The sequence below is a fragment of the Pleurodeles waltl genome, chromosome 5 (assembly GCF_031143425.1).
Source record: "Pleurodeles waltl isolate 20211129_DDA chromosome 5, aPleWal1.hap1.20221129, whole genome shotgun sequence".
NCBI lineage: Eukaryota > Metazoa > Chordata > Amphibia > Caudata > Salamandridae > Pleurodeles > Pleurodeles waltl.
Genome location: NC_090444.1, coordinates 1777181175 through 1777204210, shown reverse-complemented (window position 1 = coordinate 1777204210; position 23036 = coordinate 1777181175). Strand labels below are relative to the sequence as shown.

The 23036-nt window shown below is 43.6% G+C and overlaps 1 protein-coding gene across 2 annotated transcripts in view; it reads right to left on the bottom strand.

Moving 5' to 3' along the window:
- LOC138296789 (uncharacterized) overlaps positions 1 to 23036 on the bottom strand; it is a 313720-nt gene that overhangs the window by 72440 nt on the left and 218244 nt on the right. The window contains exon 4 of one of the 2 annotated variants that reach the window (XM_069236226.1): positions 12045 to 12098. In XM_069236226.1, coding sequence (XP_069092327.1) covers positions 12045 to 12098 — 54 coding nt within the window. The remainder of the gene's footprint in view (positions 1 to 12044; positions 12099 to 23036) is intronic. The other variant, XM_069236225.1, reaches the window with a different exon arrangement.

Below are 23036 nucleotides of genomic sequence, written 5' to 3'. Positions count from 1 at the left end.
TTATCATCTGGCTTACAGTAAACTGATTGTAACATGTTTTTAATGACACATTACTAGCTGAATACATGAAACAGCAAGAGACCAAATACTTGGTCTTTCTGGGGATACAGTAGCAATGTATGAATAAAATACACTCTGCCATACACTAAAAAGATACTGTAACTCTCAGGTCTGTGACCTTATAAAGGAACTCTGCCTCCGTCTTCTATATGGTTGTGGAGCTCCTTGGTGACTTGCAATGTCCTCACAATGTACGCTAGATCCCTTGGGTAATTATACACTCAATTTTATAAGGTTACTTCCAATCCCATAACTAACCACTTATCCTCAGGCTTTGTACAGAAATTCCAGAAGGAAATAAAGTTTGCAGTCACCAGCATACTGACCTAGGAACGGATTGAGGTCTCAGTTGTCCAGGCAAAGCAACATTTTGCCTGCTGACGCGTGAGTGACCATAATCTGCTAAAATGACAATTTTTGGGCCTTTTATTATGATCTGGCTTTACCGCTTGCTAGCACACCAAGATGGCAGCCTTGCTTGGCCTCACAGGCGGGCCACACTTGCACTGAACCAATGGTCTGTGCCCTACAGGCCATAAAAACACTGAGGTAAGGAACACAGGTGCGTTTGGCAGTAAGAGCCACAAAAAAATTAAGCTGGTGAAACAAAATTTAAGTGGCAGGAATGAGGGGAAAGCACCAAAACACGGCTGTGGGGATTAAGCCTTACACTAGGTTTTCAGAGAAGCAGGTCAGTAGCAATCGTCAAAAGATTTCAGGGTACACAGAGTGGGTGGGTGAGTCACCAAAAAAAGGGGGAAGACACACCTAGCACTGGCTACAACCATAAAGATTTGAATGAAGCATTCTAGTAAACTATAGGGTCTTGTAAGAGCTGTGATATTAGCGACTTAGGGGCAAGGAGCAGGGCTGAAGAATTTTGGGTGTTGGGGGGTGGGGGGGGGGTTTAGGCCCTTAATGCACATTTAGTATAAGGAATCAATGTATCCAAATAATGTGAACTGGAGAAAATATATCAAATTCAATTGTAAACCAAGCATTACACGTTTACTCAATAAATGAATTCTCAACAATAAGCAAGAAAAAGGTAACCACAAATACTTGGGGTCGGGGACAGAAAGATTGGACCAGACGTCACCTGAACCTGTATGCAAGTGGGTAAGAGTAGAGTTTGAAGCAAAGAGTACTAGTGACAAAGATAATATAACAAGTATTGGCAAAGCCAATAGATCTAGCACTGTCTGTCATCCCTTTGAATTTGTCAATGCTTGTTTTATTTGTCACTGTATTTGTAAAACTATGGTTCAGAAAGCTGCCAAATCATTGGGAATATAAAAAAAAACTACTAACAAAACATTTATTTGGTATCAGAAAGCACACCTTGCCATAGGAGTCACTGGCACCGACGGCTCATTGTGGCAGGGCAGGATGCCTTCGCTCATAGTGAAGTTAGCAAATAAGTGAAGTGAGCTGGCCACTGCTCTAACGCTGTAATGGCCAGAATAAAAATCTAAATGACACAGCAGACGAATGGATGAAGAGCCCTGGCAGAAAGCCCCTATAATAATGTCTTGGATAAACTTTCAGTACAATCAAAAGGACTTAGCTGATGCCACACCTAAAATGTGTTATTAGCTTCTTAGTAATGAGAATGAGGCAATAGGTTTCTTGGGAAATGTTTGCTGTATTTTGACAGACTCTAGATTCACAAAACAGCGTAAGCACTGTCTGCTCCATTTTTGCACTGGGGTGAAGCTTCTATAATGGAGCGCAGGGCTGTTCGCTAAACTCTTTCCCATTCCTCTTTATCTCTGGCTGGTTACTAGGTCTCAGCAGAGACCAATCTCTTGAATAGCATGCAATGGAGCTCTTCCTGTTTTCACATTCTGAACTGAAGTCCAGAATCCAGATGTCACTCACAGACAACATCTTTCCTGCTAGGAAACACAGCCCTTGAAACCCTGGTTAAGGTTTTTGAAAGGAAAGCATCTGACAAGCCCTCTCTCCCTGAGCACCACATTCAGCATAGACATGGCCATGATAGTGTGATGTCCTTTCTATGTTTATGACCAAGTGTCATGGAATGCAAGAATTATATTCACAAAGGGTCTCCAAAGGGTTTCATCCTTTCCTAATACCAATCACCTCTGCGGAATGTGGGAAATCAAAATTATTTAATGCTTTTCAGTGGGACCCTTGAATACTTCACAATGTCAGATTCACTCAATATGGGTACTTTAGGACCGGCTTGACAGCTCATTGGTCTGTCAGAGCTTTTGTCACTAACATCTAAACACACAGTGGGCTTCAGAGGAGTGAACATCTCTCGCCCCACACTACTGGCTGTTTCGTGTCATTCCACGTGCTAAAGAGTGCTTCCCTTCTAATAATATAAAGGACTATTTTTTTACATTTGAAAAATACAATTAATCATATGTATTCTGAACACAAACCAAACTATCTTTTTACTGAAGGAGGCTTTTTGCTTTCCTTTGGATTTTTATGTGATTTTGCATGCTTCAGGTACCAAGGGGCTGCCTTTATGTATGATGCCTAGGTCTCTTTCTCCAACTATCACTCCACCTGCACCTCCGAACAGCACCAGCATATGCGCCTATGCACCTACAGTATCCATAGCTGTATCCCACCACTGGGCCACAGGTCGAGCTCTGACTCCCTGGCTGTACTGGCCACTACTCAATATCAGCACTGGCCCACGGAATAACAATAAGTTGGTACCAGCAGGGGTCAAAGTGGACAGGATCAGAGGGGCATGACATGCCTATACTTTAAGAAAAACAGTTCCCCTACTTTTTGTGAAAAGACAACCATCCTGAGATGGTTAATTCCGGCATCTGAGATGCCTCGGATGTCTCAGATGAAGTGGAGGGGGAGGGAGTCTCCTGTGCTATGAGGGAGGGGCAGACAGCTAAACAAGAAACAAGCCTCCTCTGCAGGGTGTCTGCTGTCGGAAAGAAATGTAAGTGTGCACATTTGGTTAATCTGCAAATGTAAAGGCTGCTTGGAAGTCTGTGGTGGTTTTAACTGATGGAATCACTTGAAGCTTCTTGATGGCAGATATATTTTTTGAGTGGTATTGAAAGGGAGTTACCAGCTGAGTTGTGAAGAGCGTACTTGTAATGGACAGTTCTAAATAAAATTTGCATTATGTACGTTCGGGGTATTGCTAAAAATCTTATCTTGGAAGCACTTTCTTGATCTTAAGCCTTTTGCCACTTTTTGTAGCAGCCCATTTTATACTGTGTGGAATGCAAATTTAAAATAATGACTTACAAATTCACAGCGCTTTCTGTCACAGGCTGTAGCCTCGTTAGCACTAAAATACACAAATCACTATTCTCCACTGCACCAACAAGGATTCCGTTCTGTGGCCCTTCGTTTCAACACAGACCTCTGCAGTGCATTAACTGATAGAAGTTTCAAAAAGTACAATTGTGCATTTCCCACGTATTAACATATGGATTTTTCATTTAAGCTGTGCGTTATTTTACATGTAGTGACAAGAAGGTGAAAGGCCAAAAAAGTTACAGAATATTTTGGGTTTTTAGCCACGCCTTTGACCCTGCCCCCCACACTCACAGACCCTGCCCAACTGCATGCAGGAACAGAGCTCCCATCCTTTTTATTTTTTTTATGTACTTCCACCTCCGGATACCAGTGTGGCCCATTTCATCACTGTTCAAGAACAGCGCAACTTCTAGGCTTGCAACAATCAACAAGGCACAGACCGAACAAAAACACAGTATGTTTACAACAAGCTGAGCAAATTGCCAGAGATGGTGGCTATCCTTAAAGTGCTCATGGAATTGCAAGTATTTAAATGTCCTGTCCAAGTCCTGCTTTTGTCACCCTCCCATCAGCAGCAGTCGAACAGCATATCAAAAGAATCGTAGCTTGGGTGACAATTCAGGACCTCTTTGCTTTGATGGTATTTCATAGTATTCTAAAGATTTTAGAAAGCGAAGTGAATACTACTAAAACTAAATGTACCCACCAGATAAAAGCAGGGCTAGAACACCAAAGCAGCCCAGGCAAATTTTGTTAGACCAGACCCCATAAGGGCCATAGCAAGCCTGACCACTACAATGGGGCTTAGGGTGTTTTCCCCCCTCAAGAAGGTTTGGGGCAAAAACTATGCATTCTACAACACAATTTTCATTATATATTCAATTTTAATAGTTTTAAAGCCTAGTAAATGGTGACCTGATTCCCTCACCATCACCCTCTAACAGTACCTCTCATCTATCCATAGCCCCTCTCTCACAAGTATTTAATTTGTTTTGTAGCACCTCTCTTACTAGCGCAGGGTTTTGGAGCACCCTCACACATCACACACACATACAGAGACAATTAATCATATGTGTGTAAATCAGTGTACAGAAAATGTTGACTACGGGGACTACAAGATGTAGGATTCACAGGTCATCCATACTGGGAGGCATTTTTTAAGAGTGATTGGTCTGGGGAAGCATACACTCAGGATTAAGCACCATCAGTGGTTAGGGTTGATTTTACTAATAACCATTTATTTCTACCCAAACCCTTTTAGAAAAATTAGGATAATCAAAGACTGGGAAAAAAACACAACTTTCTACCCCTTACTATGCAGTTTGCATGCAGCTTTTTGGTGGCAGTTCATGGCTCACTGTGCTAGATTATGATTGTAACTTATGAACTGCACAGTAACGAAAGGATCTCTCAGACAAAAGCAGTATCCCACTGAGCACTGCACATAAAATACTGTTCTGGGATCTGCATAGAACATGTCTTTGCACCAGGCATATTAACCCTCCAGGTAACCTTAGATGAATAAAAACTGCCACTGGACAAAACCCAAATTACTCTCCAGCAGGTACACTAATCACAAGAGTTATCTTGGCACTTTTATTGTTGCCTGAAAACTGCTGGATATACAAGGAACTCTGCAGTGCTTTTAAAATCCATCCCCCAGGTACAAACGTTGCCCCTACACTTCTAGCCTCCTGAGGAAACTCCGGTGCGGCCAGTCCGGCATTGGATGAAAGGGCTTTAAACGCTGCAGATGTTTTGTTAGTTCTTTATAGGTAACCTCTGCAGTATAAGCAATGCTAGGACACTGCTGCCGCCTCTCCTAATAGGACAGGCCTCCTTCCATTTTGCAAACCTCTGGGCGCAGCCATGCAAGGCTGCCCAGAAGATGCCACTACTTCAAACATGAAGCTACCAATGAAGGCAGGCAAGGTGTGCTAGATGGCAGGAGTGGCACCACAGCCCATGCGCTCTCCGCAGGTGCAGTCAGAGCGCCCCTGTCCTCCTGGCTCTCAGTGGTATCACCCTCCAGCACATAATGCCATGGCACGGAGGAGCCCGCGAGACACCGAATACAGTCAGGCAGGAAGCAGACCCAGAGGTGCACGGCAAGCCAGGTGTGTGGTGGAGGCCGGAGAGAGTGACCGCTCGGCCGCAACAAGGCCAAAGCGCAAAGGCTGCCGTCTAAAGGTGATGTGCATGTGTTAGCAAAAAAAAAAACAAGCATTGGCAAAACCGATTAGTCTGGCCCTGGCAAGACTGTCATTTGTTTTTGAAAGATATGCAATGGACATTAAAAGTGTAAAAATGATTAAAACATTTTTTTTTAAAGTAAAAATGTCTCATTTCCTACTTTGTTTCTAGGGGCACTGTGCGAACCGGGCGCAGTGCTGTGAACGCTTAGTTTATTGGAGCTATAAGTGGGACTTGCTGTTTTTATACTGGCTTAGGGGTTTTGGATAACCTAGCACCTACGTGCGCTTAAATGGTTATAAATGTTGCACGCACTCTACAAATATAAGGAGGAAACTCAATTTCAGGAACTCTTCCGAGCAGGGAAGTGAAAAAACACGCGCCGCTTTGCACCGTTGCGGGATCTCGCCCTGACCTTGGTGACACCTGGGGGAGGGTCATTCGGCATTTAATGCTGCCCCAGAGAGCCTAGAGGCGGCGGCGGGATAATGAGCTCTGTGCAGGTTCGGGTGAGCAGCAGGAGGAGCCCGCAGTGCATCACCCCAGCGCCCTCCCCGCTGAAGCCTGTGGGATTTGCCAGCGGTGGCAAAACAGGTGATGTGATGGCTTTTCTTAGAGCCTGACGTCAGGCGGGAGTCACGTGACTGGACCCCCAGAGACACCGGAAGGCCTGCCAGGGAGGAATGAGCGTGGAAGACTCTGCTCGCTTCTGGGCGGACAGGGGTTCAAGTAGCGGCTGAGGAACCAGGCAAACACCCTGCTGCAGCAACCAACCAAAGAGATACACGATAATGTAATTATTCAGTTACTATCAGGAAGAGAATTAGCATAGCTTAAGAGGAGTCGCCATTTGCGTTTTAACACACACGTAAACTCACAGTGATGGCTTTCAAAGTGGCTTGCCTTCAAATGATTCAAAAAAATGTTTGCAACAAATTCCACGTGCATGGTGTGCTTTTCATTTTCAGAGCGCATATTAAGTATTTACTCAACTTATCTGTTGCTTAGGAGTGGGCAATGCACCAAGTGTTGAAGGGACTAAGAGGAAAGTGATGGTGGAACATGAGTATTCAGTCTCGTGTCAAGGAGCCACAGTGGCCATTTTTTAAAATTTTAATTTACCGTTCCAAGATGGTGGACGTCCATCTTATAGAGGTAAACGAAAACAAAGTAAACAATATCGTATTGAAAGGACAGGAGTGGTGTGGTAGCAATTGCAGCTCCCTAGTCTTTGAAAAAGGTAAACACAAATGAAAAAAAAAAACTGAGGGGAGAAGGAAGGAGTGGGTGCTAAAGGCGTTAAAATCCCCAAGTTAATGGTTGCTTGTATAGTTTATTTTGTCACCCTAAGTGCGACGGGTATGCCTAGACATGGGCCCCTTGCTCCCCATGCCACTGGAGTCAAGTAGCCTGCCTGAGGAGGGGTGATAATCCGAAACTGGTCCCAGGATGCTTGTTTCCTGTCCAGGGAGGACCTGTCCTGGCATTGGGGGCTGGACTGTTCCCATGGGGGGGGCAGGGTAAAGACTGATTTGCATATGACTGGGTCCACACGCGAGCAAAAATAATTCAATTTTCATATGCAGCAACTTTATCTAACTCTCTTTATGAACATAAATGCTTGAATGCAATGCTTATTATTGCCAAACTTAAGCTATTTTTCATAACCCAGCAATTCGTATTTTGAAGAAATCTATTTTACAATTTTATGGCTGACGTCACGTTATTGATTTCCAAAGGTCCTCTTAGGGAGACCAAAATCACCTACTTATATGCCAAAAAAAAAAAAAGAATAGGCGGCCATTTCTCATCAGAATGTGATGCATCAAGCAGCCGACTAAACACAAAAAAAACATAAGGACCTCCAGGGAAAACATTATAAATAATACCAAGAAAGGGGAGGATAAAAGAGGTATACATTTAAATATATTTATGCGCTTATGGGTTTCTGTGCTGCTCATTGCATAGTGGATATGTTTTACATGCAGTGGACACTGAATGGGGGAGGGGGCACCTGTTCCCCTGACCTCCACTTCATGCCCTAAAATTTCCCTACTGCGGGCACTGGTTTTTGTCTCCAACACTTTCTTGAGCTTTCATTATAAAACAACATTGTTATTTCACAGGGTTTAGTAGCTAGTGATTGCCACGGCCTTCGAATTTCTGTCTGTGGTATGTCATAATCAAAACATGGCAGGGCTCCCAGTTGCACAGCTAGGAGTCAGGGTGACAATTAGCACGCTGAAAAATGTGCACATGAAAAGAGCACTTGGATGTGAATTTGGGGGTCGCCGCTGACTACCACAGCTACCCATTGCTTGTCCTTTGGTGCCCCTGGCACTGCCCTTGCTTTTCCTGGTCTTGTGTGTCAAGAGGGCATTGGCAGCAACAGAAAGTAAACAGGGCTCTAAGTAGTATTTCATTTATGGTGTTTTCACTCCTGGTCGAGGGCCGGACTGGGAAACCAAAAGCAGCCAACGTGCAAAATGCAAACACCCACAAACCAGCCCCGCCCCTTCCTTTCTTTCTTTCTTTGTGCTCTTTGGATCTTTCCATCCATTCATTCATTCATTCTCTCTCTCTCTCCTCTCTGATCAATGTCTCTCTACTTTCCCCCTCACTCCCTCCCTTTTTAGGGTCGAGCCTGCGTCGCATGCGCTTGTGCATGCGTATCGCTAGCGAGACGCTTTAGGAGTTAGAAAAGGGCTCGGAGCCCCGTCCACGTTACGTCAGTGTCTTTCATTGGTTCGTGGGCTTGCCGGTTAGAATCTGCTTGCTTTGATTAGTGGAAGGCACACATCCGTCATGCCTTTTCCGGTGGTTAGCCCTCCTCGAGCACAGCGACCAAGTACAGAAAACATGCGAGGCTCGCTGTTTCCTGTCAGGTTTGTGGACTACTTTTTCTCTATTTGCGCAGCGCGATCTCACTTGGCAGAAGTCGAGCGCTTTGCATAATATCTACCCCGTTACACAGTTAATTGCACTTTTGCCGGTTACGTACATAATTGCACTTTTGCAGATAGGTTTCATTACGAGTGAACTGTAGCAGCGCAATCGCGCTGTTTTTTTCTTTTAACGTGGCAAGAAAAATCCGGTTGGGAGTTTACAACTAGTAATAGCTGTAACTCGGACAAATGCGAGAGCCTTGTGCATTGCAAATGCTTGTTTCTCTTGTAGCTTCCCTGTGCCTGCTGCATTTAACCTCCTGGGGAAAGAGACAGAGGCACCAGGAGCTGCCCTGAGCTTTCAAAAGTGCCATCCAAGGGCTTCAGCCCACCAGGGAAATACCCGATGGGATAACAGGCCGGACCGTCCCTGCCTGCCTTTTCCCTAACTCCTCAATAGGCCTAGGTGAAAATCACAAAATTCACTTTGCGGAAATTACGCAAAATGCAGAAAATAATTTGCAATATGCGGAAAGCCCATCCAGCATTTTGCACTTTTTTTTTTTTTTTGCACAACATGATTCTTCATGTCCATTTTGACACGAGGACGCAATCCACCCTACAAAAATAGTGCAAATTGCCCATGACCCGAACCAGTCGCTCGCGCTTGGTTTGTTCGCAATGACTTATGCTCCCACAAGAGGATTTTTACCCAAACAAAATCTCAATTATACAATGTGGCATAATGGCATAATCTTAGAATTTTGTGTAACAATTGTAACATAAAATGCCACAAACTATTCAAGATTGTGTAGGTGTAAAGAAAATTTTGCCCAGATGCACTCAGCAACAAATAGTAGGCTGATTGTGGGCTAAAGGTGTGGAAAGGAGAAAAACTTGTGATGTTGCTTCCACTGCCCATGGCAAGTTGATGAAATGACGTCCATGGCCCTACCATGTGAAAGGCGAGATTACAAACCCCAACAAACAGCAGGCACATAAACAGTTTACCCAGCTCAAATACAATGCAACTGCAAGGCTTCCAACATTATTCAAAAACAGTATTTTACAGAAAGCATCAAGGTATAGCTAGCTTTTATCTCAACTCTTTATTATTTTAGTCCTACAGTAGGTCATCGGCGACCAAGTCACAAAGCCCCGTTTGAAATCGCCAATGCTGTGAAGCCTGATCATGGCCAGCAGCATCGTATCCTGAAGAAAATAGGATTAGGCGAAATTCCAGTTTAGCATCACCCACCTATTCAACATTTCTGCTTACTCAAATTGGTAAGTAACCGAGACACAGGAAGTGTTAGATTCCAGAGACTGGCTTCTCTTACTCGGACATAAAGCTACACCAACTTTTTTTTTTCTTTTCCCCAAAGATCCAGCAGGAGGGACTTGTTTTGAGGACCCTATGGCCTCAGGCCATACTTGCTGCAACAGGCGATGAAAAGAGCGCACTAACCCGCGGACAGGTTCCCATATAGGAGCGCGGCCCAAAATGGCGGTCATTTCTACTTCAGTCAGAACTTTAATGCATGCTCGCTGCAAGTGCAATATTATATCCCTTCCCCTTCTAACATGAACAGCCATCAGCACTTCTAGTCAAAGCTACAAAATTTCTCAGGCGGCCAGGATAACCCTCGACCCAGACTGGTTATCAACTTTGTCGTATCGGTAATACTGGCCACAGCGTGTCCTGGCAGCTCTGCTTCTCCCCGGTGAGGTCTGGAGTGGAAGCTGCTAAGGTCCACTCCATTCTATTTCTTGATCTTCTCTTCCCCTTCTCAGTCAGTGCATCAATGTATGGCACCACAGGGTTGGCTCTTGGTCTCCTTTTAGAGGACTAATGCACTAGGGTTTTGTCCCTGAACTTTTCGAAGAATGTTACATTTCAGGCTATTCGTCTTCAATCTTCCTACTGCTATATTTTTCTCTTTTCCATCAAACTCTTCAAACGACCTGGGTTCAAAGGGCAACTGCAAGTTTTTTTTTTCCGTTGTCTGCCTGCATCAGAGCACTTCTAGTGCATCTATCTTTTTTTTGACGCAGCCGACATTTTTAATTATTTTTCTTGGAGTCATGTGGTGTGTGCAACAGCCTCTTGTGCATGTGCATAAACCCCAAAGTTGAGAAAACATTCCACTTTTAAGCGCTGCTTCTCTAGTAATGCTCCAAGATCTGAAACTATCTGCCAGTCCATATTCGTCTCACTAACGCACAAAATGAATTGAAAAAGGCCGCCATTGCACCAATAAGGCGTGATTGTTGTCAGGTAGAGGACACGAGGTACACTCAACTTAGAGTCCTCTGAACATCTGGTGAAAGAACAGATGCAGCTATTTTGACGTTTACATATAAACTTACATTCCAGATGCTTACTTCAGTCTGCTTTCCTGTGCTCCCTCATGCTCGACAGTATTTTTCTCTCTACCCTACCTTATATAGATCTTGTAGCACTGATATTTATTTGCTGTATTTTTGCTCCATTTCACTTGGTCTTTACCCTTTGACTTCCTGTTTTCACTGTGGGTAGTGCAAAGTGCGGGACAAAACTAGGTGATGCAGTTCTATGTAAAATTATCCCATAGACTCACATGGGAGTCTATGGGGGACTCATGGATATAAATCCCTCGTAGTACGGCTTTTATTAGTCTCTCATAGTCTGCATTTTTTGTTACTCCTGGGGGATTCAGTGAGTAATCAGTAAACTTTAGGTTGTTGTATATAGCAGGACACTTGGCTACCCTACTTTGTGCAACAGATTGGATTTGTGTTTGGAGGTGGTTGGGAAAATCCATGCTCGTTGTGCATCTTGTCCCCCCTTTTGGTGGCGGATCTGCCTTCTGTGAAGGGTGTGTCATGCCCATGCTTCTCTACGTCAATATCCTCACCCATGATGCAGCAGAGATATGGCTACTATCTTGTCACAATATTGATCTACACATGACCATTTATTCGTTTAAGCATATCAATGTCTATCAGTTGAAATGTAAAGTGATGCACTGAGAGTAATGTGTCAGGTGCATGAGCATATCACGTCAGCAAGAAGAGATTGACATCAGGACCAGTGTTCACTTATTTGTGGAGTGTATGCGGTTACCCGATTGCATGGCCCGTGGTGATAAAATGGGAGCTTGATACATGGGGTGACCGTACCAATACCTGTACGAATCTCCATACAGTTCGCTTGTATTGCTATTTATGCAACTGGGTCTTTGACAAGAGCACACCACCAAGCAGACATGTAATTTGTAAGAGCGTGGCCCAGGATAAGGGTTTTACTAAGTGCAAGCACACTTTCTAAGCGTGCTGTGTTAAAGTGCTGCAACTCACAAGGTAAGCTGGCTGGTTAATAGGCCGGTTGTAGTACATGTGCAACATCAAAGTCTCACACCCCAGCACAGTTCACATACTTTTCTGTCCAATCCATAAAACGCTATCAGTAATAATTAGATTCTAATATTTTTGTCAACATATCCATAATGATATCCTTTGAGCTTAAATTATTACCATAATTTGACTAAAAACATAGAAATTCCAGGGAAGGAGGATAGGCCTACAATGGGTGCACAATGTTAGCAAAAGAGAAAAACCAAATTAATAAACGAGGAATGGAATAAGAGAACTTACTCTAATTTTAAAAACTCTGGTCTTGGCGCCACAGTTCTTCTTGAGCAGCATCTTCTGAAACAGAATTTTAAGTGTGGTTAAAAAAACAGACATCTTTGGAAGAATAGATAGGGGCAACCACAACAAGCACTCAACAAGCATTTGCATTTCAATAGGTCTTGCATTTTCTTGAGTTAGAGCTCTTGCTATTGTAAATTCAGACCTGGACTTTTCTTGCCACATAAATTGGTCAACCCTATCTCATAATTTTATCTTTTCCTGCCATGGTTTGGTGGTCAATGGTGGCTACTGACATCAGAAATCACAAGCCCTTGAGGAGACACGAGAAGATGACTGCACAACCTCAAGTTGTGTAAACCTCTGAACAGAAATTGGAAAATAAGGCAGGAAAAGTATTTTATTTTTATTGTAACAAAATGAAGTCTTGCAAACCTTCTTGCCTCGCATTTCAATAACGCTCTAGTGAAGTTAATAATAACACCGCAGCCTGAGAAGATTTATGGCCCCAATAAAGGAGATAAGTAATGCCCTGTGTGCCATGTCGTGAGTGCTCACAGGGAGGGGCCCTGGAGAGAGTCCAGATGCAAGGCTAAGCAAGTTTCACATAAATGCTTTTAGGTTTAGCTACATTCTAGCAGAATGGGGTATATTGTGGCTTTCGTGAGCAGTGAGCTAAACAACCAGGTGTTTCTTTTGTAAAATACATTTATTTTAGGAGCTAGAGGTAAACGAGGACAGCACTGGAATAAAGCCAAAACAAATGTCAGTGACATGGGAGGAATGGGATGCTGCAATAACATGCAGGCATCTACCAGCCTAAAACACCCACAGTGAAAATGGAGCACCAAAGAAATAAAATATATAGTCCGTCACAGCAACAGATAAAGAAACCAAAGTGGGATAATACAGTAGTTGGTCACTGCTCTGAAAGAAAAAAGGAGGGAGAAAAAGGCTGAATTGACCACTAGTGAGCAAGAATTTTTAAAGGACACTGCAAACAACAAATGAAATCGATTTAAGCCATAAGAGGTACCCTAAAAGTATACACGAGGTTGAACACTTACACTCTACCTAAAAATCACATTCTACAGCCTTGCATCTGAATACCTAATTCCGAGATTACCATGTGTAGGGTATATCGGCCAGGAGTCTCCAACTGACCAAGAAATTTGTGTAGTCTGCTTCGAGATCTGATTTGTTGATACCTAACTGAACATAACACATCATTGCAAAACAAAGGGTGGTATATACACTACTCTAAAGCTCAAGCATGTCCATTTGGGCTCATAACTGGGAGGTACCTCCAAGCTCTGCATTCCTTACCTTTGGTCTGACCATTATACCAAATATTTCTAGGCCGAGGTGTGATCTGAAGATACTGCTCTGTTGCTAGATTCTTTATCACAAAGGACTTGGCCGAAAGGTACTTTAGAAGACATGCTGTCATCTGCAATCCTATATTTCTACATGAGGGCAGGAAGATCTTTGGCCAATCCCTGACAAATGTATGTTTAAATTATGCAATTTTAGAGCAGGGTATTCCATAAGTGTGAGTTGGTTTTGCGATCTTCCAGCTTAGCCTGTATGCAAGTAGTATGTCTGTGGTTGTCTATGGTGCGGTTTGCAGTTCATATTTGGTTTCAGGTCCTTTAAGTAACTTAGGTTAGGGGCAGTGAGTTATCTAGCAATATATGGGGACTTGGGGACCTCTTATAGGCAACGAAAAAGTGTTGTTTCCATGAGGCACACTTAGGTTAGTCATAAGGCAGATATAGTTTAACATTTCCTGTTATTTGCTTGTTCTTTCCTGACCCTGAGCTATGGTGGGCCGAGGCCAAGCAAGTGGTTGTTTGTGAGCTCCTTGTATGTCTTTCTAGTGTTTTATTGTGCTGTCTATTCTCCTCATTTAACCTTTGTAGTCACCTGTTCTTCTCTGTCTTGTTCTTGTGGACCCAGTGTGGGAGTAGCAATGTGTGAGGACTCCACACAAGAGTGTAGGACAACTTTAAGCGGAATATTGCAGGGAAGGGAGGTTGGAAGAGCAACAAGTTAGTTTTACTGTAATGAAAAAAATGTGTCGGACAAATTATCTTGGCCAGAGATAACAAATTATAACTACTCTTTGCATAGTCCTAGCTCAAACTGAATTCTCTTAAGAACTCAGTACAGACCATTGGTACTCTGTCCTGATGACTTGCTGGGATGTGAACTTGTAGTCTGAATGCCTTGCTGTGAGAGCTCAACCCACCATTCGATGTTACCAGTAGTAAACTACCAAACAGTGTTTGTTCAGCACATGCATACAGAAGACTAGATTAGGTTTGCAAACTTGACAGCACATTCAGATAATGGCAGCCCCTAACCACTTTAATAAGATTTACCACTGCCATTTGTTCAAAACCTGAACATCTTAAGTGCAATTAGGCAGTGCTTAATTTGTGCTTGTTGTTTCCGGTGCTGAGCACCGGCACTTATTTTTGATGGCCGGGGCTTATTCTTCTGCCTCAAGCATTTGCTGCGAGCAAAAGACACATTTGGGAAAGACGGAAGAAGAGAAAAAGTAAAAAGTGTCATTGAGGTAGAAAGCAGAAAGCTGCCAGAGTCAGCTGAATGGGGCAGGGAGTGGCTTTAAATGAATTGAAGAGGCCCAAGATGGCTTCAGGATTATGCTGCCTCGGTATTCCGTGCTGCACATTTAAATGCAGCAGCCGCGTGTTTAAGAGGGGGGCTTTGGGCACCGGCACGTTTTTATTTACAAATTAAGCACTGCAATTAGGGTCCATTGTTAAATGTACCCTGCACACAGCAACTTCCAAAAACTGACTTCTTCAGACACCATGCATTTTTAACAAAGCAAAACATGTTTTGTTTCTAAACCTACTTTTTAATTAAATCATGAAATAATATTCTCTTCTTTTTACTAAAGAAGACCAAACACTACATAGTTTAATGTTAAACGCATGGCTTTCTGATACTTGTAGAGCGATAATTAAGCAAATTACATATGTGATATTGGGTTAGGTGTTCTATAATGCAGTGGGTCTCTTTGGAACATTTGCTTAATGTTCAAATGGTTCTTAATTGATCTAGGGCAGGGATCTCCAACCTTTTCTGTAATAAGTGCTACTTAAGTTCAACGAAATCATCCAGAACTACTAATATTAGTGATGTAATAGTGATCACCTCATCCAAAATTATCAGCAGTGATAACATCAGTGCATTAGACAGGGTTTCCAGCTGTAATGTAAAAAAGGCCCTGGATTGAAATATTACATGGGTAATGCATAAAAGCCACTGCTGCAATCCCCCTAACCCTGAGGTAAAAACAATTAATAAATGTCTCCAACTCAAATGATTGCTTTAAATACATTTTGGAAATTCTATAATTTTTCTCCAAACATCAATTTATGAGCTCTGAAAATACACACAATTTCGTCCTGAATACATGCTTTTTAAGTTTGCTTAACATGATGATTCAAGGAAGCAAAAGCTTTTATAGTAGTAGGCTGGGCTGCACACAGGAGAGCTATTCACATGTTGCTGGAGAGCTACTGGTAGCTCACAAGCTACTCGTTGGAGACACCTGATCTAGGATACATAATTATACAAGGACCTAGACTGATCTCGCCTTTCTCCACCTCATTTCCCAGAGCTGCTATACATTACTCAGTGTAGTTCCCTTCCAATGCGGCAAACTGCTACAAAATGGTTGGAGAGTACCCTTTTCAACGAAACCTACTGAAAAGGAATGTTCTAAAATGGCCCCTGTTTTAATTCAAGCTTAAAACATGGCATAATTGCAGCCAATGGAAAAAGACTTGTTTTCAGCCAAACGCAGCTATAATGACAAATTAAAAGTTTTAAGACTATCGGTTTTGCTTCTAGAATGCAGAATTTAAACCCGTGACATATCACACCAAGTGCCTCCTCCCCTGACACGCCATCTCTCTGCCTCCCAGACAGTAACCTTCTCATCTTCAACCCTTTTAGTATTTGCCAGGCACTCATCCAACTAGTCACTAACAATTAGTAAATTTCACAATAAATAGTCAATATTACATCACTTGATACCGTGTTTATTATACTTGTTTTTCAATCCATATATGTGCCCAATTGGCATCCACTATGATCCTATGAGTTCATAGAGAGTCCAACAGATTCCATTAGTTGCTTGTACAAATCCAGATCCTATTGACTCCACATTAAATCTCCACCATAGTAACAATTTGATATTCCTCAATCCAGCCAACACGTGTTTCGTCAGGGATATCTCCCACTAGACTTCATCAGGGCTGTGATAATATATAACAAATAATTGTTTAGTATAGAGTAAACCACAAGTTCTGTTGATGGTATAACCAACCATGCGGTATTAAGTGGGTATTATTATAATAAAATCGAACATATGTATTGTTCCATCCATGCGTGTTTTAAAGTAATATTGTATATAACTATGCGCAATGAAGTGATATGTGCCCAACATTTCAATTTATTGAATGTGAGTTGTGCTGATAATCATGCTAATGTGCCCTCTCTTCTTCAACCCATGCACACAATTGAATTCCATCTCTGATGTGTCAAAAATATGGGGCCCCCGGCAGTGGGTTGGGCGCTGGGCCTGTCAATAGGACAGGCCCTGTGCCCAAGTACCTGGCAAAAGGCCAAACACTGCGGTCAGCCCCGCTGTGCACGTCGGAAAGCAAGGCGCAGCAGGAGTTGGCTGCCATGTTGGGCTGGGCACAAGCAATGGGCACAGAGGCTGGCCACAGGACAAGCCCTACAGCCAACCTATGAGCAGAGGGGGGTTATAAATTAGCTAAGTCATTAAAAAATGAAATTCAGTGAAGAAAACAGTTAAAAAACGGAGGTATCGTTGAGGTTCAGAAGTGGAAAACCAATGAAATTCTACTGTTACACTTTCCAATGCAAACAAAACACACCATGACTTGTGCCATCTGCCATGCTCAAAAACACAATTTGATAGGATCATAACTCTAACTTGTAACTGTTTTTTTTTTTTTTTAGTGAATTTAATTATCACACATAATTGCATTCGCCGAATTGGTGGCAGAAATGTAGCTTTGGTTTCACTGGCTTTGCATTTACAGGTTAAGCAGGTGGAATCTGAAGGACAAGTTACTTTACTCTGGTAACACTTTATCTGGAAGAGACCAAAACTAGTTGCAGATGCCTTACCTTAGAATTTCTCTAGGCGTCCATCTGGATCCAGAGATTTTTCTCAAGCAGTACCCCTGTGCGCCATTAGGTGGTGTTTGTCATCTCCGAGTCAGTTGTCCACACCGGATAGGACACTGCAGATCCTATATAGGCGGCACCCTGGTGCGCTGACATCAGTTACTTTTCACAACTTTCTATGCCAGAAGTGCAGAGCCATGGAGAACACTGGTGCGTCACAACTAGGGCCCTGGAAGGAAGTCCCTGTCCCTAGAAATCAGTTTGCCGACTGGGGAGGATGGGTGGGTCGTTAAGGAATCTGCAACTAGATATGGTTCCTACCAGATAAGATGTTACCGAAGGTAAGCAACTCGCCCATCTGATAGAGACATCCAGTTGCAGATTCCTTACCTTAGAATAGGGTACCCTAGAAATACCATCCCCGGAGGCGAGTCTGTGAAGTAAGATCACACCAGAAAGTCCTGCAGGACCAAACTGGCAAAGTGCCCGTCCCTAAGGACCTTACTGTCTAGGCAGTAATGCTTGGGAAACATGTGCAGAGATGCCCATGTCGCTGCCTGGCAGATGTCAACGACTGGAACTCCGCATGCGTGTGCTTTAGCGTTCGTAGAATGAGCATGCAAACCGTCCAGGGGTTGCTTCTTACCAGTGCATAGCACATTAAGCAGGATGCAACCCATCTGGAGATGGTTCTCTTCTGCACTGCCCAACCTTTCTTAGCACCCACATAACCACCGACAGGCATATACGGTTTTGGAGGAGAGGTGCCTGGCTGCCAAAATTATGTTACAGACTTTGGGAGGAAGGTCAGAAGCCGTCAACTGTTGCAACTCATTCTCCACACAAGAAGGCATAGACTGGACAGGTTTGGGTGGAGAACCCTCCCCTACTGTTGCGACAGAAGATCCTACCGAAGAGGCAGTCTGATCGGAGGATCGATGGCCATGCTCAATAGCTCGGGATGACAGAGCCCGCCATATCTTGAACCACCAGGGAAATGCCTTGTTGTTCCAGCCACATCCAGAGGAACAGAGCCTCTTGACAAATGGACCATGACCCCACCCCACCCTGCTTTTTGCAGTACCAAATGGCAGTGCTGTTGTCTGTGAACACCTGACTACATTCCATTAAGAGAGGGAAAATGCTTTTAATGCTAGCCTGATCACCTGGAGTTCCAACAGATTGATGTGGAGTCTGGACTCCGCCGGAGACGCGATGTCTCTGATCTCTGCCTCTCCTTGATGGCTACCCCATCCCAGGAGTGAAGCATTTGTCACTACTGTCAGACCAGGTTGGGGAAAGAGGCCTCTGCCTCTGACCCAATTGTGGTTTATTAGCTACTACGGCAGATATTGTGAGGTTCCCTCTGTAATACGGACTCTGTCAGAGAGATTTCCCTTATGCTGCACCCACTACAACTTCAGATCCCACTGCAGAGTCCACATATGCCATCTGGAATGTCACCAGCAGGATGCAGGAGGCCATGAGGTCCAGCAGCCTCAGAGTCATTCTCACCGAAATCCAGGACAGACGCTGAAACATTGGGATCTTAGCCAAAATAGCCTGGACTCACTGCTCAGGAGGGTAAGCCCAAAACGTCACTGTGTCCATACCAGCTTAGATGAAAGGGAGAGTCTGAGAGGGAGACAGGTGTGACTTTGGGACATCTATAGTGAACCCCAGTGAATGCAGGAGGTCTGCCGTAGTCTGGAGGTGGGAGATGACAACCTGGGGTGAGCCTGCCTTCAACAGCCAGTTGTTGAGATGGGACTGAGACTGAAAACCCTGATCTGCACAGAAGAGCTGTGACCACTACCATCACCTTGGTGTACACCCGAGGGGCGCTGGTAAGGCCAAAGGGGAGCATGGTGAACTGAAAGAGTCCGCAATGAGGAGGTAGTGCAGAGAAAGTCAATGTTGGGACAGGCGTCAGGGAAGGTCAAGGTGGTACGACTGATGCTAGTCAGGATACAGGAATGGATCCTTGGGTGCCCCCCAGAGCCGAAGCCGCCGGCGTGGAACCCGAAGGGGCCCCTTCTGATTCTGCAGGGCCCAAAGTCACTGCAGTGGAGTTAGGCTGCCCAAAAATGATGAGCACGGCCTCATAAAACTGAGTTGGTCAGGGGTTGCTCCAGCTCTTGGAAACTCGGGGAGGCGCAGAGTTGGCCTAGATCGATGATGCTCCTGCTGTCTCAGCTCCTCGGCCGACTGACAAGGTAAAGTTGAAGAACGTTTTGCTTTCTTAAACTTCCTCTTGTGCCTCGACTTACCTGATTACCCCTGGACTTGGATTGGGATGATTGGGGGAGGGTGTGGGGGAGTGTGGGGGGTAGGGTTGGGTGACTCTGCAACCTTGCTCTTGACCGAGAATGGGACTTGCGCAAAGTCTAGCACCGGGCTGCTATCAGCTTTAGGGACCGCACCCTCAAAGCCTTTGGATGCATGGCCCAACACTCTGAGCACGCTTTCGGGTCATGGTGATGCTTCAAACACCAAAGGCACATGAGGAACGGATCCGTCACGGATATCGCCTGATGACAGGAACCACCGGCCTTGCGAGAAGACATCTCTTGATGCACAAGGAGTAGAAATGCTCAAATAACTTCAACATAAAGTCAAAAAAGACCAGTCAAAAAGTGACTGAGGGGTAGCTCTTACTTCAGACCAGCACTGGCTGGTGCGGAAAGAAAAAAAACTAACATGAGCGCACCAGGGTTGAGCCTATGTAGGACCTGTGACATCATATCCGGCGTGACCGACAATGCACATGGAGCAGATCTACGCCACCTAACAGTGCGGAGGGCTACTGCCTGAGAAAAAGCTCCAGATCCAGACTGATGCCTGGGGAAACTTTAAGGCAAGGAATCGGCAACTAGATGTCTCTATCAAATGTCACGTTTTGCTATGAAGTGGGAGAAGGTGGTCTGGGGTTCTGTGGGTGTTTTTGAAGAGCAGATAATGAAGGAACTCGAACAGTCTTATCCTTAATAGAGAGCATGGGAGTCAAGAAAGAATAAATAGATGAAGCTTGGCTGAGTTCAGTAAAGTGATGGGGAATGGTATGTGACCAATTGCTAGTGTTATGGAGGGTTAGTGACGGGTGCACTTTATCTTCCAATGTCAGCAGTTTGCATCTGGCAGACAACCAAACTCCTTGGTGCTGGTGAAATGAGATGAGGTGGATGTGATCTTGTCAGGTGAAGAAGTATCGTTGTGCTAAAGGTCATGATTTTGCATACAGTGAGAATGCATTCAGAGGCAGTCAGGTGATTAGATGAGGTTAGGTTGGCACAATAGCCCTGCATTGTCCAGGCCATAAGTATTTAGACATATGTGTACTTCCCATAATGTGAGCACAACAACCACATACAGTCATGTTCACAATTTATACATTGACAAAGACGTACAAACGCACTACAGCCCCCAGCACAGAAATTATAATAATTTGTTATGGAGTGAAGCATGTTCAGTTTAAAAACGAAAAGCGGAGATATTTGTAGCCTACGGAATTCTTAATAATGGATCTTTTGTCACTTCAGAATTACCCTAAAATCCATTCTAGTAAGTAACAAGAAAATGTATTACAACATCTGAAAATCCCTGCTTGTTCCCATAATAGCCCCTCGGTTTCATCGCACCCACCAATATTTAACACATTCTGTGTTTTACATAAGTTCATTAAAGTACATGTTCTGCTAGGGTGGGTCCATGTTGATCTGTTTCAGTACAATAGGTTGTCCTGAAGGCCTTTCTTTAGATAAGGTCCCTCAAGGACCTACCTACACGGTATGATTTTTAGGTCTGTCTTGACAGCGAACCTTTCTACTCACCTACCGATTAACATTCTTTAAATAGACAAGAGCCGGCTCTGACTTCACATAGAAGAGTACTTCTGCCTCACCTCATGCTACTGGTTGTTTGATGTATTATTCCACCTTCTAAAGAGTGCCCGCAATTGCCATTCATGAGTGACTACTGTACATTTCAGAGACACATTACATTCTTCATCTCATTGATGCACTGTATACAGAAAGCAATTCTTTTTGTTCTGCTTTTTCACTGCATCCGGCTTTTCTTTAAGGTATTAGTCTGGTCTTAAAATGCAAGCCTGGCCCATTGGCTAAGCCAATGCAACTGATAAAATGGATTATCATCAACATTATTAGAAGGGTTTGTTGGTCACAAGCTACTAAAGGCCAGATGTCTGAGCAATGCACAAGGTCTTCGGTTTTTCAGTTTTTTTATAGCGTGAACTCAGACAAGGGCATTGCAGGGTTTCACATTAGCACCATTTACATTACACAAGATCAGATTAATTTTTCAGGCAGATGGACATTAAGTGATATGCCCAGATCACAGGATGTTGAACCAATGCAACCAGTGGCCCCACACCGAAGGAGCTTCTGCGGTCGGACGCCAGCAGATAAAAACAAAGTCAAGGCTGGAGCAGAAGCCAGAAGGAAACTGAGGTCATAATTTTGAGCTAGCAGGAACAGGACAGGGCAAACCAAGCTGGATGGGACTCTTGGAGCTGATGGAACTCATTTTCTCATTTTGCAAATTGAATGCAATTAGCTGAAAAGTGCAAAATCTATGCTGAATAGCACATCTATGAATAATGCACATTTGTAGTAGTTATCATACTTAATACATTGTTACTTCAAGTGTGTGCTTACAATGTCTGACTTAAGTTAGCCTGGCTACTGATGCCATATTAAAATGTTGACTACACGTTCGGGTTAAGAGGCCTGTTTTCACATTAAACTGTTTCGCATAAGATGTTTTTCTCTTCCACTGCAGATGCTGTAACTTTCCAGAAGTTTTCTGTTAGCTAGTGAATAGGCATTTGTTATGCATTAGACAACTCATGGCGAGATTCTGACTGGGAGGAGAGGAGATGGCAGGAAACGCTACTCGTGGGAAGAACTGTTTGAACCGCAAGAAGTGCCTAGGGTATCATTTCAAGTACTTAAATTCTGCACTTGCTTGTGAAAATGTTAGAAATTAGGGAATTCACCTGCTCCCAGAAGTTTGCCGAGAATCAATGAGTTGTCATGCACGGGGAATGTAATATTTGTTTCAAATTGTGCTTTTGCAGATTTATATTAGCGTGTTCCTTAGTTTAGAGAGCACAGTAGGACTCTACAAGAGACTACGTGCGCCTGCTGAACTATATCCGAGAATATCTTCCAGCTTTGCAAATTCTCAATTACTTAAGTGCAAATGCTTCAGGCTTTTGCATTTCTATTCTCTCGTGCGAATCCTTCATTTGGCTTTCTGAAACGGACTCTTTACCTTGCTACTGAAGAGCCGGACCTTTATGTCTAAACGTTTATTAATGTAGACTAGGGATTTCCTTTATGGAACACACTTGCTATATTTTCTCCATTTTATTTGTAATTCTCATTAATGTAGTATTCCATTTGGTTTTTAAATACCAACTAATGGATTATTTGATTCTGTAATGATGATGACTAGTTATTTATGTTAATATAACCACTTAACTGACACCAACTCTTAATTATTGTAGAGTCCCGAATGGACATCACTATTCATAGTATTGCATGTAAATTATTGCCCTCCGTCAATTCTCCTTGTCGATGAACAATGGTCCATACAACCAATGAAGAGGGGTTATTTAAGGATTATTCTAGAAGACCAAGATACAGGAATCCCCGCTAAAGCAGCGCACCACCACTTCTGGACACCCACCATCCACATTATAATGCCCAAGAAGTTGCATCCCTACTTAAAAGTAGTTTTAAAAGAAATGGAAGAGCTGGGTAGGAAGGCCAA